General features: G+C 36.5%; 1 protein-coding gene across 3 annotated transcripts in view; it reads left to right on the top strand.

Annotated features, from left to right (window-relative positions):
- Positions 1-17,058, top strand: part of LRRK2 (leucine rich repeat kinase 2) — a 649,887-nt gene that overhangs the window by 107,418 nt on the left and 525,411 nt on the right. For 2 of the 3 annotated variants that reach the window (XM_053716587.1, XM_053716586.1), the window contains exons 3-5: positions 2,813-2,898; positions 12,096-12,205; positions 13,114-13,202. In XM_053716587.1, coding sequence (XP_053572562.1) covers positions 2,813-2,898; positions 12,096-12,205; positions 13,114-13,202 — 285 coding nt within the window. The remainder of the gene's footprint in view (positions 1-2,812; positions 2,899-12,095; positions 12,206-13,113; positions 13,203-17,058) is intronic. The other variant, XM_053716588.1, reaches the window with a different exon arrangement.

The following is a 17,058-nucleotide window of genomic DNA, read 5'->3' as shown; positions in this document are numbered from 1 at the left end:
AAAGTAATTTAGCTCTGTGTACTTCAGGGAATCTATGTAGTTTTAAGTGACACAAATCATCACACATATCATCTATAGCACATATAAGCTGGACCTAGCATAGCATCTAATAATAAATAGCACTGATAAAATAGTCCAAGCCCAGGTGCTCCTGGGAGCTCAGTCACCAACTACCATATCCCCAATGGCTGGCCTGTAGATGGACTTGCATAAACAAACATATATGAGTTGTGAAATGAAAAATGTGATCTTTAAGTGGCACTTAAAACTACATAGTTTCCCTGAAGTATACAGAGCTAAATTACTTTTAATTTGCTCATAGGGGTCAGCATCCATACGTAAAATCAATCTGCTTGCTAATTGCTGTCAGAAAAAGAACATTATTTATTGCATTATGATAAATTTTACACATTTGTAAGACATTTCCCTAAAGCTACTATATTTGACAATTTTATAATTTTAAATATTTTATTTCATGGGCATAAAAAAACATTAAAAAAAATTATAGTTCAGGCACATCAATTAAATTTCCACAACAACAAACCTTGAGTAGAAAGCTATGCAGTATAAGAGACTAGTATCAATATTCTCTAGCAGTGGATAACAATGCTGTGACCATTAGGTGGTGCTGTTACACATGTATAAAACTGCCCATGAGTGACATAATAAAATAGTCCTCTCCTTAGTACCAGGGAAGGTATTTGCAATACAGTAAATATATGAGCATATTCAAAAATAAAGCAAATAAATAAATCTAGCACTGATATTCCAGCATGTCCTTTCTTCCCTGTTAAGTGGCAGTATATATATATATATATATATATATATATATATATATATATATATATATATATATATTTACTTTACTTTTAACCCCTATAGTGTACCAAGTGAGTGTGTTTTTAGTGAAGTGGCAGCAATATATGAAACAGAAGCTGTTTAACAAGAGAACATGCTGAAATGAAATGCTTTATGCATACTATTTAAGCACTTTATTTTTCCTAGTTGTTTTAATGTTTAACATTTTTATAAGCATGTTCAGTTTATACCAGATTTGTGTAGAAATTGTGTTGGTTTTTCAAAACTTTAAATGTACAGAATATCGGCCCCTGTTATCGGCCTGGAAAGGTGGCCAATAATCGTTATCGGCCCTAAAAAAACTATATCGGTCTATCCCTACTCAGTGCTGATTAATATGTTAGTACTCTATGACTCAGGTGCAGAAGGATTAACGTAGTTTATTTATTGAAGGATTTGAAAAAAAGGCATAACTGGAGATTGGCTAAAAGTAGGAGAAAAGATTACTTGAGTGAGGATCAAACTGTAATTTGTGTCATTTCTGAAAAATGTATTCTTGTATTGAATAAACCAGCAGTTCTGTGGGAGCTGTCCTTGTCACCCAGTGAGCAATTGCTAAAGGGACAATAAACACGTTTTTTTTTAATATAAATTGTTTAGTTGTGTATAATTGCAATATATTTTCATTATTTGTTTTGCCTCCTTTTCATGTAATTTAGCTCTTAAAATTGAGCAATTTCTAATTTTCAAAACTTGATACGCACCCTGCTGACTACTCAAGGCTAACTCTGCCAGATATATGTGTCTAATTGGCTTTATCAGACCACTGCATAACAATGTGCTTTATGATAGCTTTATGACATTGGCTAGTGGGTGGGGTTTGGCTATTGAAAACTAATTTCAGTAAAAAGGATTTTAATTTATTTAAATAAATGTTTAAACATGGGCTGTTATGTTATTCTATAGCAACACAACATGAACGTGTTGTAATTACTATTTTTTTCTGTCCATTTAATAGATACCCATCATACATTTGCACTTCCTGCTAGTTTCATATTCAAACAGCTTTTACTTGCACCTGCATTAAAGTCATATGATATATAAGCTATTAAGTACTGCATTGCAAAGGAAATGTTTTAAAATCATTTACTACTATCATACCATTTTGTTAACACAATTTACAAGGTTGTACAAATCAAGAGTGTTTCAGGCATACACCTCTTGACAAGCCTGGTAGAATCTGTTTCTGGTCTCCTTTACAGAGGCCAGTTTGGGAACGACGTAAACAAACTTGTCCTCTGAGTTTACAAATCCCCATGAAGAATGTTGTCCGGTCATAAAAATTTCGCCATACTTAAAGGGAAATGAAACACAATTTGTTTCTTTCATGATTCAATAGAGCATGTGATTTTAAACAACTTTCCAATTTACTTCTATTATCTAATTTGTTTTGTTCCCTTTGTATCCTTTTGTTGAAAAGGGATACCTAGGTATGCTCAGGAGCTGATGTTTGGTGGCTGCTCTTATCTGCCTCATACTATTGGCTCACACAGTGTGTTCAGCTAGCTTCTAGTAGTGCATTGATGTGTCTCATATAAATGATACCAAGAGAATGAAGCAAATTAGATAATAGAAATACATTTGAAAGTTGTTTAAAAATGTATGTTCTGTCTGCATCACAAAAGAACATTTTTGGGCTCTATGTCCCTTTAAGTATTATGTAGGCATTTATGTTTTCTGGAGTTATTTTACAGCAAAATAAATATTGCAATGCTGTTTTATTCTCCCTAATTCAATATTTTACAAACATTATTTGTTGAATTTAATGTTATTTTAAGTTTGTTTTTGTTTTTTTATATAAAAAAAAAATATTTTGAATGTTTTTGAATGCAATGTCCCTTTAAGGTGGGTCTTAGCCATGGGGCAGTTAAGCCACTTCCAGTAGTAGATTGTGATGTGAGATCTGGAGTGTTTTCCTTCTGTTAAACTGTGCTGCTTTCTGCTTTTAAACTAGCATCTGAAATCTTTCAAGGCAAAAATGTGCTCTCCCCACTGCTCCTGGTTTTAGAATACTACACGAAAGTGGCAGTAGTACAAAAGGTAAGGATTGCCAGAATAGAAAATATGAATGTTTGTTTCATCTAAAAGAGAATATGGTAATGTGAATTGCAGCTGTTTTTGTGGTTTTATGTTTTTTTTGCTTATTAGTTTGTGAGCTGTTCCATGAATTTGCTGTATACAGACATGCTCTTCCGGTTGATTCAAATAAAGTGCTATTTTTATATACATGAAATTTGTTTAAATAAATAAATAAAATGACATAAAAAATAATATATATATATATATATATATATATATATATATATATATATATATATATATATATATGTGTGTGTGTGTATGTGTGTGGCCCTCGGTTTACGCCGGTTCAATTTGCGCCGTTTCAGAATAACAACCTTTTTTTCAGTCATGGGACTGCTATTGAAATGCATTAAAAATCAGTGCACTAATTAAAATAGCCAGTAGGTGAGCTGTCCGCTTGTGTTTCAGCAAAGTTAAAGGGACAGTAAACCTCAAAAATAATGTTATATAATTCTGCACATAGTGCAGAATTATATAACATTATATTAGCGCAAACTTTATAAAACATAATATTCCCTTTGGATTTTTTAAAACAACGGCTGTTTTTCAGACCCTTGTCAGACCCTTGTCAGACAGAGCAGGAGCGAGCTGCACTTAGTGTTATGGCGCGGTCGGGCCGGGCTGTGACTATACAGCTGGCCCGATGTGCTGTGTGAAAAAACAGACCCGCTCAGAAGAGCACAGACAGCGGGTCTGAAAAACAGCCGTTGTTTTAAAAAATTCAAAGGGAATAACATAATTTATGTAAGAACTTACCTGATAAATTAATTTCTTTCATATTGGCAAGAGTCCATGAGCTAGTGACATATGGGATATACAATCCTACCAGGAGGGGCAAAGTTTCCCAAACCTCAAAATGCCTATAAATACACCCCTCACCACACCCACAATTCAGTTTAACGAATAGCCAAGCAGTGGGGTGATAAAGAAAGGAGTAGAAAGCATCAACAAAGGAAATTTGGAAATAATTGTGCTTTATACAAAAAATCATAACCAACATAAAAAGGGTGGGCCTCATGGACTCTTGCCAATATGAAAGAAATGAATTTATCAGGTAAGTTCTTACATAAATTATGTTTTCTTTCATGTAATTGGCAAGAGTCCATGAGCTAGTGACATATGGGATATCAATACCCTAGATGTGGAGTCTTCCACTCAAGAGTCACTAGAGAGGGAGGGAATAAAATAAAAACAGCCATATTCCGCTGAAAAAATAATCCACAACCCAAAAAATAAGTTATTTTCACTTTTGAAAGAAAAAAACTTAAATCAAAAAGCAGAAGAATCAAACTGAAACAGCTGCCTGAAGAACTTTTCTACCAAAAACTGCTTCAGAAGAAGCAAATACATCAAAATGGTAGAATTTAGTAAATGTATGCAAAGAGGACCAAGTTGCTGCTTTGCAAATCTGATCAACTGAAGCTTCATTCTTAAAAGCCCACGAAGTGGAGACTGATCTAGTATAATGAGCTGTAATTCTCTGAGGCGGGGTTTGACCCGACTCCAAATAAGCTTGATGAATCAAAAGTTTCAACCAAGAAGCCAAGGAAATAGCAGAAGCTTTCTGACCTTTCCTAGGACCAGAAAATAAAACAAATAAACTGGAAGTCTTCCTGAAATTTTTAGTAGCTTCCACATAATATTTCAAAGCTCTTACCACATCCAAAGAATGTAAGGATCTCTCCAAAGAATTCTTAGGATTAGGACACAAGGAAGGAACAACAATTTCTCTATTAATGTTGTTAGAATTCACAACCTTAGGTAAAAATTAAAAAGAAGTCCGCAAAACTGCCTTATCCTGATGAAAAATCAGAAAAGGAGACTCACAAGAAAGAGCAGATAGCTCAGAAACTCTTCTAGCAGAAGAAATAGACAAAAGGAACAACACTTTCCAGGAAAGTAGTTTAATGTCCAAAGAATGCATAGGCTCAAATGGAGGAGCCTGTAAAGCCTTCAGAACCAAATTAAGACTCCAAGGAGGAGAAATTGATTTAATGACAGGCTTAATACGAACTAAAGCCTGTACAAAACAGTGAATATCAGGAAGAATAGCAATCTTTCTGTGAAATAAAACAGAGAGCGGAGATTTGTCCTTTCAAGGAACTTGCAGACAAACCCTTATCCAAACCATCCTGAAGAAACTGTAAAATTCTAGGAATTCTAAAAGAATGCCAGGAGAATTTATGAGAAGAACACCATGAAATGTAAGTCTTCCAAACTCTATAATAAATCTTTCTAGAAACAGATTTACAAGCTTGTAACATAGTATTAATCACTGAGTCAGAGAAACCTCTATGACTTAGAACTAAGCGTTCAATTTCCATACCTTCAAATTTAATGATTTAAGATCCTGATGGAAAAACGGACCTTGAGATAGTAGGTCCGGCCGTAACGGAAGTGGCCAAGGCGGGCAACTGGACATCCGAACCAGATCCGCATACCAAAACCTGTGTGGCCATGCTGGAGCCACCAGCAACACAAAAGACTGTTCCATGATGATTTTGGAGATCACTCTTGGAAGGAGAACTAGAGGCGGAAAGATGTAAGCAGGTTGATAACACCAAGGAAGTGTTAGCGCATCCACTGCTTCCGCCTGAACATCCCTGGACCTGGACAGGTATCTGGGAAGTTTCTTGTTTAGATGAGAGGCCATGAGATCTATCTCTGGAAGCCCCCATATCTGAACAATCTGAGAAAACACATCTGGATGGAGAGACCACTCCCCTGGATGTAAAGTCTGGCGGCTGAGATAATCCGCCTCCCAATTGTCTACACCTGGGATATGCACCGCAGAGAATAGACAGGAGCTGGATTCCGCCCAGGCAAGTATCCGAAATACTTCTTTCATAGCTTGGGGACTGTGAGTCCCACCCTGATGATTGACATAAGCCACAGTTGTGATATTGTCTGTCTGAAAACAAATGAACGGTTCTCTCTTTAGTAGAGGCCAGAACTGAAGAGCCCTGAGAATTGCACGGAGTTCTAAAATATTTATTGGTAATCTTGCCTCTTGAGATTTCCAAACCCCTTGTGCTGTCAGAGATCCCCAAACAGCTCCCCAACCTGAAAGACTCGCATCTGTTGTGATCACAGTCCAGGTTGGGCGAACACAAGAAGCCCTTGAACCAAACGATGGTGATCTATCCACCATGTCAGAGAGTGTCGTACATTGGGATTCAAGGATATTAATTGTGATATCTTTGTATAATCCCTGCACCATTGATTCAGCATACAAAGCTGTAAAGGTCTCATGTGAAAACGAGCAAAGGGGATTGCGTCCGATGCTGCAGTCATGAGACCTAAAACTTCCATGCATATAGCCACTGAATGGAATGACTGAGACTGAAGGTGCCGGCAGGCTGCAACCAATTTTAAACGTCTCTTGTTTGTTAGAGACAGAGTCATGGACACTGAATCTATCTGGAAGCCTAAAAATGTGACCCTTGTCTGAGGAATCAAGAAACTTTTTGGTAAATTGATCCTCCAACCATGTTTCCGAAGAAACAGCACTAGTTGATTTGTGTGAGATTCTGCAGTATGTAAAGACTGAGCTAGTACCAAGATATCGTCCAAATAAGGAAACACCCCAATACCCTGTTCTCTGATTACAGATAGTAGGGCACCCAGAACCTTTTAAAAGATTCTTGGAGCTGTTGCTAGGCCAAATGGAAGAGCAACAAATTGGTAGTGCTTGTCTAGAAAAGAGAATCTCAGAAACTGAAAGTGTTCTGGATGAATTGGAATATGAAGGTATGCATCCTGCAAGTCTATTGTGGACATATAATGTCCTTGCGGAACAAAAGGCAGAATAGTCCTTATAGTCACCATCTTGAAAGTTGGTACTCTTACATAACGATTCAAAATTTTCAGATCCAGAACTGGTCTGAACAAATTTTCTTTCTTTGGTACAATGAATAGGTTTGAATAAAACCTCAAACCTTGTTCCTGAAGAGGAACTGGCATGATTACCCCTGAAGACTCCAGGTATGAAACACACTTCAGAAAAGCCTGAGCTTTTACTGGATTTACAGGGATGCGTGAGAGAAAAAATCTTCTCACAGGAGGTCTTTCTTTGAATCATATTCGATACCCTTGAGAGACAATGCTCTGAATCCAATGATTTTGGACAGATTTTATCCAACAATCCTTGAAAAACCTTAATCTGCCCCCTACCAGCTGAGCTGGAATGAGGGCCACACCTTCATGCGGACGTAGGGGCAGACTTTGGTTTCCTAAATGGCTTGGATTTATTCCAATTTGAGGAAGGCTTCCAACTGGAAGCAGATTCCTTGGGTGGAGGATTGAGTTTTTGTTCCTTATTCTGACGAAAGGAACGAAAACGGTGAGAAGCCTTAGATTTACCCTTAGGTTTTTTATCCTGAGGCAAAAAAAACTCCTTTTCCTCCAGTGATAGTTGAAATAATAGAATCCAACTGAGAACCAAATAAATTATTACCTTGGAAAGAAAGAGATAGTAATCTAGATTTAGATGTCATATCAGCATTCCAAGATTTAAGACACAAAGCTCTTCTAGCTAATACAGCTAAAGACATGGATCTAACATCAATTTTGATAATATCAAAAATTGCATCACAAATAAAATGATTAGCATGTTGCAGTAAGCGAACAATGCTAGATATGTCAGAATCCAATTCATGTTGCGCTAAATTTTCCAACCAGAAAGTTGATGCAGCCGCAACATCACCCAAAGAAATAGCAGGTCTGAGAAGATGACCTGAATATAAATAGGCCTTCCTTAGATACGATTCAAGTTTCCTATCTAAAGGATCCCTATAGGAAGTGCTATCTTCCATAGGAATAGTGGTACGTTTAGCAAGAGTAGATATAGCCCCATCAACTTTGGGGACCTTTTCCCAAAACTCTATAGATTTTGCTGGTAAAGGATACAATCTCTTAAACCTTGAAGAAGGAATAAAGGAAGTACCTGGCTTATTCCATTCCCTAGAAATCATATCAGAAATAGCCTCAGGAATGGGGAAAACACCTGGGGAAACCACAGGAGGTTTAAAAACAGCATTTAAACGTTTATTAGACTGAACGTCAATAGGACTGGTTACCTCAATATCCAAAGTAATTAACACTTCTTTTAATAAAGAACGCATATACTCTATTTTAAATAAATAAGTAGATTTGTCAGTGTCAATATCTGAAGACGGATCTTCTGTTTCAGACAGATCCTCATCAGAAGAGGATGAATTATTATGTTGTTGGTCATTTGAAATTTCATCAGCTAAATGAGAAATTTTAAAAGACCTTTTACGTTTATTAGAAGGTGGAAATGCAGACAAAGCCTTCATAATAGAATCAGAAACAAATTCTTTAAAATTTACAGGTATATCATGCACATTAGAAGTTGAAGCAACTGCAACTGGCAATGTACTATTACTGATAGAAACACTATCTGCATGTAAAAGTTTATCATGACAACTATTACAAATGACAATCGGTGGAATAATTTCTACAATTTTACAACAAATGCACTTAGCTTTGGTAGAGCCGATGTCAGGCAACAATGTTCCAGCAGAAACTTCAGAGGCAGGATCAGACTGGGACATCTTGCTCAATGTAAGAGAAAAAACAACATATAAAGCAAAATTATCTATATCCTTAAATGACAGTTTCAGGAATGGGAAAACATGCAAAAGCATAGGCCTCTTGATAGAAAAGAAAGCAGGAGGCAAACAACAATGGGGTATTGAAATAATGAAGAAAAATTGGCGCCAAGTATGACGCACAACGTAACGTAAACTTTTTTGGCGCCAAAAATGAACAGAAATGACACACTTGCGTCACTAATGACGCTGCCGTGAGAAAGGACTCAGCATCACGTATGACGCCGGAAATGACGAAGTTGCGTCAAAAACGTATTTTTCCGCGCCAAAAAAGTTTGCGCCAAAAATGACGCAATAAAGTCTAACATTTGACGCAAAAAGTAGTCAAATTGAGAAAGACTAAACCCCAGGTAAGAAATAAATTTCTTAAAGTGTTTATATTCCCAAATATGAAACTGACAGTCTGCAGAAGGAAATACATGAACCTGACTCATGGCAAATATAAGTACAATACATATATTTAGAACTTTATATAATTGCATAAAGTGCCAAACCATAGCTGAGAGTGTCTTAAGTAAATGAAAACATACTTACCAAAAGACACCCATCCACATATAGCAGATAGCCAAACCAGTACTAAAACAGTTCTTAGTAGAGGTAATGGTAAATTTGAGAGTATATCGTCGATCTGAAAAGGGAGGTAGGAGATGAATCTGTACGACCGATAACAGAGAACCCATGAAAAAGACCCCCGTTAGAGAAATCAACGTATTCAATAGGTGATACTCCCTTCACATCCCTCTGACATTCGCTGTACTCTGAGAGGAATCGGGCTTCAACAATGCTGAGAAGCGCATATCAACGTAGAAATCTTAGCACAAACTTACTTCACCACCTCCATAGGAGGCAAAGTTTGTAAAACTGAATTGTGGGTGTGGTGAGGGGTGTATTTATAGGCATTTTGAGGTTTGGGAAACTTTGCCCCTCCTGGTAGGATTGTATATCCCATATGTCACTAGCTCATGGACTTATGTTTTTTATAAAGTTTGCACTAATATAATGTTATATAATTTAATAGCCTGAAATTGATCTGTGTACACGGATCAGACAAGACCTATCGAGCAAGATTTAGCAGCCACTTCCCTATTATCTTCCTGTCCAGCTGCTTGAGGTGAGGGTACCTAACTGCCTATTAATTACTGCAGATTGAAATGCATAAAATAGGTGCAGAACCAATATTATCTAACATGCTAACAATGCAGAGAACTGATTGCAGAAAAATGCAAGTAAAAAAACTTTTTTGTTTGATGATGATGCAGTCTGTTGTGTGATTATTTTATTAGGTGATGTTTAGCAAATGTTTTTGTCCATTAAACTTAGTTTGATGATGATACAATCCATCTTATTAGGTTTATATTGCTGTTTAGCATTTAAAGTCTTCATTTCAAACCTTTAAAAATAATGTATTAGGTGTTACTTATGACAATTTTGAGAGGGGCCTGAAACGTAACTCCCTCATTTCCCATTGACTTAAATTATAAACTGGGTTTCAATTTACAACGGTTTCAATTTTCAACCATTCTTCCTGGAACCTAACCGCGGCGTAAACTGAGGGCTACCTGTATGTGTATGTATATATATATATATATATATATATATATATATATATATATATATATATATATTATGTGCACACTAATGTGCAAAAGTTATAGTCATGTGTGAAAAAATGCTGTAAAGTAAGAATGCTTTAAAAAATAGAAATCAATTAACAAAATGCAAAACAGCATCAATTCTTCTAGGTACATTGCACAAAGACAGTAGTAGTAGGCCTGTGCATTCGGCATGTTCGTTAGCTGTCAAATGCAGTGTTTCACTTTCACAAGAATTAATTTGACTCCAAATAGAGCCAAAGGCTGCAAGCAGATGCCTTGTTCCGCTTTCAGCAGCTAACGAAGCTGCTGATCGCACAGGCCTATCTTATAGGTATTAAGTCAGATGAACTAATGATCATCAATATGTAGGTTGAAGCACAATAATTAACATAGTGCAGAATTATATCACATCAGCTTAGCGCCAGCTTTCTACCTGAAAGGATTTCAGAGAAATTTTCCTATGAAAATGACTTTTACAGTATGCCGCTCTTGGCTCTACTGAGCGGGTCTGTTTGTTTTCCCTAAGCGCATCGGGAACGCTGTCTATTCACAGCTGGCCCAATCACGCCATTAAACTCAATGTAGTTCGCTCCCGCTCTGGTCTGGAAGCACGAGCGAGCTACATTGAGTTTAATGAATATACATATATATAAAATTAGCTAATATTAAATGTTTTTTCAATGTTTGTTTTACAAATCATCATGAAATTAATTTATGTTAAAGTGAAGGTAGAGTTTTAGAAATCTGTACACACTAATGTGTGTCATATTCTAAATAACTCAGTTGCTAACTTTCCCCCCCAAAAGGATTAAATAAATTATATAATAAATTACTTTTATTTTTCCCTACCGTTTCGTCCCTGACTCCTCCCAACAGCCATTTCTTTGTTTTAGAGACAATGACGTATAGAGCGGTCCCAACCGCTCTATACGTGTCAACAATGCGCGTTCACGAGGATCCAACGAACTGCGCATGCGCATATTGTCTAATACGCATGCGCATATTGTCTAATAATGCGATATTACTCTAACCGGTTTCTAATGCGCAGGCGTCCTTTTTCTCGGCAACTCAGGAGCGTGCTTGTATCACACTGAACAGCCACAAATTATGAACGCATGCGAATATCATATGAGAAGCAGATGACGTTGGTTGACGGCCGCCTAACGGCCAGCATTTCAATAGACTGAAAATAAAACGTGACCATAGAAGAAGAAAAAAAAAATTACGGGTTGGATTTGACGATCTAAACATTGTGAGTAAAAACGCTAACTGTCTTTATAATTAGAATTTCAAAAAGTGATGAATGAAACTCATATTCAATTTGGGGGACAAGTGTTAGTATATTGTGAGATATAGTTAACTTTACCTTCACTTTAAATTATTAAATGAATTTGTGCTTTGGATAATTGCTAAATATTATACTGCTGAATATAATCATACATACAGACATACATACATATGCAAATATATTTCTAACTTTTTAGTTAAGCAGCTGGAGAGATCCTGGGAAATTACTTTGTACACCGATATAGAGAAACAGAGATGTGAACAAACTGATCTGTAACATTTTATTTATAATAATAAAAACAGGACATGCAGATAATGTGCTATGTGACTAAAATATGTCTATCAAAGCTTTATGGATATAAAAACTAATAGATGTTGAGAAATATTGAACGTAGAAGCCAACATAATTGCTGCAATTAGTGCTCCTTAAGTATAAAGGCAAATATTTATTTTTTTCAATCACAAGTGCCCAATAGTTATTGAACTACAGTAAATTGGCCTCTTGTTGGTTAATTATTAGTGAGCATTTAATCTGGAATGCCTGTGGTGTTTTTTGAAGCTTTGAGTGCACAGCTAAACGCGTAAAGGGTTATTGTGCAATATTTACATTACATTCTGTTTTGTTTTATTTCTTTTTGAGGCTGGTTGGTCTCTTCTGTGCAGGTTAATAGACATTTGTCCAGACACTCTACATAGCATACAGATCCCCATTGACCTGGGGCAAGAATGGGATGTTCTTGGAATCCATCAGTAAGTGTAATTTTTTTTTTTTTTTAATTCTTAAAGGGACAGGAAACTCCAAAATGTTCTTTTATGATTCAGATAGAATTTAATGTCTACTTTTCTATCCCATTAAAAGGACATACAAGTGCAAAAAGAAGTTGCTCTAATAATTTAAAGTGTTTTATTATTGCTCTATTGTTTGCATATAACTATAGGGCTGAGCACTATACTTTGTAAAAAGTTATCAAATTATGTATCTATAAAACTTCCCATAGACATTTAATTGGTATTTACTGTACAAAATGGCTACATAACTTTTTCTAAATGATTGGGATCGACCCCATGTGTTTTTAACCTCTGCAAAGTCAGTTTCAGCTAGATCCCAGTAGTACATTAGGCTCTCTACACATCTGATGAACCCATGTCAAGAGACAAATGTGTGTGGCCACCAATCACCAGCTAGCTTCCAGTAGTGCATTGTTGCTGCTAAACATATGCATATATGCATGTCAACATAGTATACCAAGAGAACAAAGCAGTAGCGGCCCTGGTGCAAAATGTTTTGGGCCCCCCAAAAGGCAACACTGTATAATTATTTTGAGGATAGATAAATAGGTAGCTCTGTATTAGGATTGTACACATTCTGCGCAAGCCTATTTATAGACTCAATGCTATGGGGCCCTCCAGCCCTTAGGCCCCGGTGCCACTGCACCTGCCGCACCAATGGTAGTTCCGCCCCTGGAATAAAGTACATTTGATGTTAATTTAAAAAGTGTTAAAGTTATCGATCTCTTAGCTACATGAGGCTGAACATAATCTGAGCAAATCAATTTCTTGTAGACTGCCTCTTTAATTGCCATGTAGATAACATTTCTGGGTTGTTTTTTTTTGAGGTGTCATTTTTCTTTTTAAAAAATATCTTTATTTATTTTTAGGCAAATTCTCAAAATTCTGTCTATCTACCTTACAAATTTGAGTGTTTTGGTTATTGGATTGAAAGCTTTAACTACAATCCTTGTTTCAGGTATGTATGTATTTATTTATTGTCTCTGAGTCTTCTGCTACATGGGTTTAAAATATTTAAATTTGAATCTTAGGAGTCAACATGATACAGTGGAAACAGCCATTCATATTCGGGGGCAAGGGAATAATTTCATATGTAGATATACTATATGGCCAAAATGATGTTGACATCTGTCCATCACACTTATATGAGCTTGTTGGACATCCGATACCAAAACCATGGGCATTAATATGGAGTTGGCCCCACTTTGTGGCTATAACACCTGCAACTCTTCTGGGAAGGTTTTTTACAAGAGTTTGGATTGTGTCTGTTGGAATTTGTGCAGATTCATCCAAAAGAGCATTTGTGAGGTCTGGTGTTCAAATTCATCTTAAATATGTTTAGTGGGGTTAAAGACAGGCTTCTGTGCAACCCACTTCAGTTTCAGATAGTGAAGCATAATTCATCACTGCAGAAAACATGTTTCCAGGGCTCCAGAGTATAGTGGTGGCATGCTTTACATCACTCCAGCTGACGTTTGGTGTTGCGCATGTTGATGGGAGGCTTGTGTATAGCTGCACAAATATGGAAATCCATTTCACGAATCTCCTGACGCACAGTTCTTGTGCTGATGTTGCTTTTAGAAGCAGTTTGATCTCTAGTGAGTGATGTAACAGATGTATGCAATTTTTATGTGTTTCAGGAACTGACGTTTGACTTTATGACAGTGCTACATCTAAAGTCTGAACTCTTTAGTTAGACCCATTGCACTGCCAATGTTTGTCTAAGGAGATTTCATGACTATGTGCTGGATTTTATGCATCTGTTAGCAATGGGTGTTGCTGAAACACATAAACTCAATAATTAGTAGGGGTGTCCACATACTTTTGGCCATATAGTGTAAGTAGTAAGCTTGATAGCCTCTCTACCTGTAGTCAACTTTGTATAAAAGGGCTACCACTGAAAACCCTTGAGGGCGGGGCATTCCTATCCTTTCATTTATGTTTGCTAATGCAAGTATATTCTGTTTATACGGCATGCTTGTATATTAATGTATAAACTCTTGATGTTTTATAAATATTATTAGATAATAATTTTGGTCTCTTGTGATTAATAAGGGTAATAGTAGAATAGTCCACTTATAGACACTTTATCCTGATTCAGGCAGATATAAAATCATTTATCCTCTATTGCTTGTTAGCACTCAATACAATCTCTCTCGCTCTCTTTCTCTCTCTTTCTCTTTCTCTCTCTTTCTCTTTCTCGCGCTCTCTCTTTCTCTTTCTTTTTTACTCTCTCTCTCTTTCTCTCTGTCTTTCTTTCTCTTTTTCTTTCTCTCTCTTTTTTTCTCTCTCTCTCTCTTTCTCTCTCTCTCTTTCTCTCTCTCTTTCTCTCTTTCTTTCTCTCTCTCTCTTTCTCTCTTTCTCTCTTTCTCTCTTTCTTTCTCTCTCTCTCTCTCTCTCTCTCTCTCTCTCTCTCTCTCTCTCTCTCTCTCTCTCTCTCTTTCTCTCTCTCTCTTTCTCTCTCTCTCTCTCTCTCTCTCTCTCTCTCTCTCTCTCTCTCTCTTTCTCTCTCTCTCTCTTTCTCTCTCTCTCTTTTCATTCATAGACTTGCCAACCTGTCTGTTTATATCCCCATTCTTTCATAAGATGCCATCACTTGTGGGATTAAAATCCAGTCCTACAGAGGAGGCAAAACACCCCACTCAACACAGCTTTAATTCCTTCAACTTTCTCATAATTTCTTAGTAATGTTTTTGCCTCCAGCAAAGAGAATGGTGAAACTTGAAGTGCTGATCTATAAATCAATTGAAAGGGGTTCTTAAACTGATGTGAGATCCAATATTCCCCTCAGAGACCCAGGAATAGGACAGAGGATCTATCTTGGTATTCTCCTTACCTGATTTTTTTTTATCAAGATAAAGCAGTTTTCAGAACAAGCTACTCTTTCCTAACTAAGGTTGTTTCTTCTGAAAACATCAATTAGGAAATGTTTGTCCCATCTCTGTCCAGCACCAAAATTTTTTTTTAAAGAGAGATCACTTCATAACTTGGATGTAGTTTGGCCCTTAACATATTATCTTCAAGCCACTAAAGAATTCAGAATTTCTTCTTCCTTGTTGATACATTTCTCAGATTACCCACAAGGGACAGAACGCTACTGCAGTCACCTTGGCAGAGTGGCTTAAAGCTTTGACTGGCATAGCATATCTAGTAGCAGGGAAGTCTCCCTCTGAACAAATTACTGCTCATTCTACCAGAGTAGTCACCACTTCTTGGGCTTTTAGAAATTAAGCTTCCATTGAACATATGTGTAAGGCAGTTACTTGGTCATCATTTCATACCTTTACCAAATTCTACCATTTTGACACGTTTGCCTCTTCTGTGGCTATTTTTAGTAGGAAAGCTCTGCAGGTTGCAGTGCCTGTTTAATACCTGGCTTAACAGCTTCCCTCTCCCTATTTCATGGAAGTCTTGTGGACTTCACAGCTTGGGTATCGGATTGTACATGTGATGGCTTGGGGACCATTTTATGAAAGAAAACAAAATGTATGCTTAACTGATAAATTCATTTCTTTCATGATGGTGAGAGTCCACAAGACCCACCTTTTTTGTTATTTCAATAACAGTTGTCAGCAGTACCTGCTTTTCCTTTCCTACTTTCTTACTTTTTCCTTTCTCTTTACCATATTTATGACTAAGGAATCATGGGAAAGTGGGAGGGATTAAATTTCTGTTGTGTGAGGTGTTTTGCCTCCTCCTGTAGCACTGGACTTAATCCCACATGTGATGACTCATGGCCCCTCACTATCGTGAAAGTAATGAATTTATCAGGTAAGCATAAATCTTGTTTTTCCCTATCTCTCCTCTTTACTCTGCTCTTTATATTTTGGAGTATTAATTTTAAAAATAAATTACATCCATTTATGGGGTTGAGGAAAGATGCACAAAATCTTACTTTATGAACATTTACAAATGTTAGAATGTAAACTATACACATTCATTATTAATTTCCCTTGTTTTTGCTGTAAAACATATCTGTTGTTTTTTTTTTTTTTTTGCAAAATGACAAATATTTTTTTCAAGGTATCTTCTCTGGAAAATGTACAGCATTGTTAATATATAAATATCCTTTGGGATATAGTATTGTTTTGAGTTAAATGATTAGTAAAGTCAGATTTAAAAACATATTTTTTTTTTAAAGCAAACAACCCAATATTGTATCGTCATGTGATTGTACTTACAATTTTATGTTAAAACTTTATTCTATTTGTAACGATAACGTCACATTTTCCAGCCCCCTAAAAAGAGCGGTCTTGAATGCTCCTCTGCTCGCATAAATTATCTGCCGGAATTAACATATTTCACCTCCTCTGTCTGCTCTGGATCATGAATGACTGTGGTCATATGACCGCTAGACCTCTGACGTCGGAGAATTTAAAAAAAGAAAGCGCATGCGTTAACTTTCCTTACTTCAGAGCACATGCGTTAGGCTTCATCCCTGTTCTTGAAACTGCAGGGAAGAGAGAAATTAGCCTCACGGTGCATCTGGAAATTGACATATTTTTGGACCGCAATAGCTGCTGAACGGCAAAGAAAAGCGCATTGCAAGGTATTTGGAAAAATGTATCATTACATTAAAAGTGTATAAGAACGAACAGAAAAATTCTGACCTTACCATCCCTTTAAATTATTAGAGTGGTTAAGAGAAATATGACCATAGCTTTCTCAGGTGACAAATCTTCAAGGAAATCTGTAGGGATGGAATTAATGCATGTCATATGCAAAAGGGAGTATACATGATCCTTTTTCTTTAGTGAGCTGGTAATATTTTATATCTCTCTTTACAATATGATTAATTATTGTTGAAGGACACT

The sequence above is a fragment of the Bombina bombina genome, chromosome 6 (genome assembly GCF_027579735.1).
Source record: "Bombina bombina isolate aBomBom1 chromosome 6, aBomBom1.pri, whole genome shotgun sequence".
Classification (NCBI taxonomy): Eukaryota; Metazoa; Chordata; class Amphibia; order Anura; family Bombinatoridae; genus Bombina; species Bombina bombina.
This window is presented reverse-complemented; position numbering and strand designations above follow the sequence as displayed.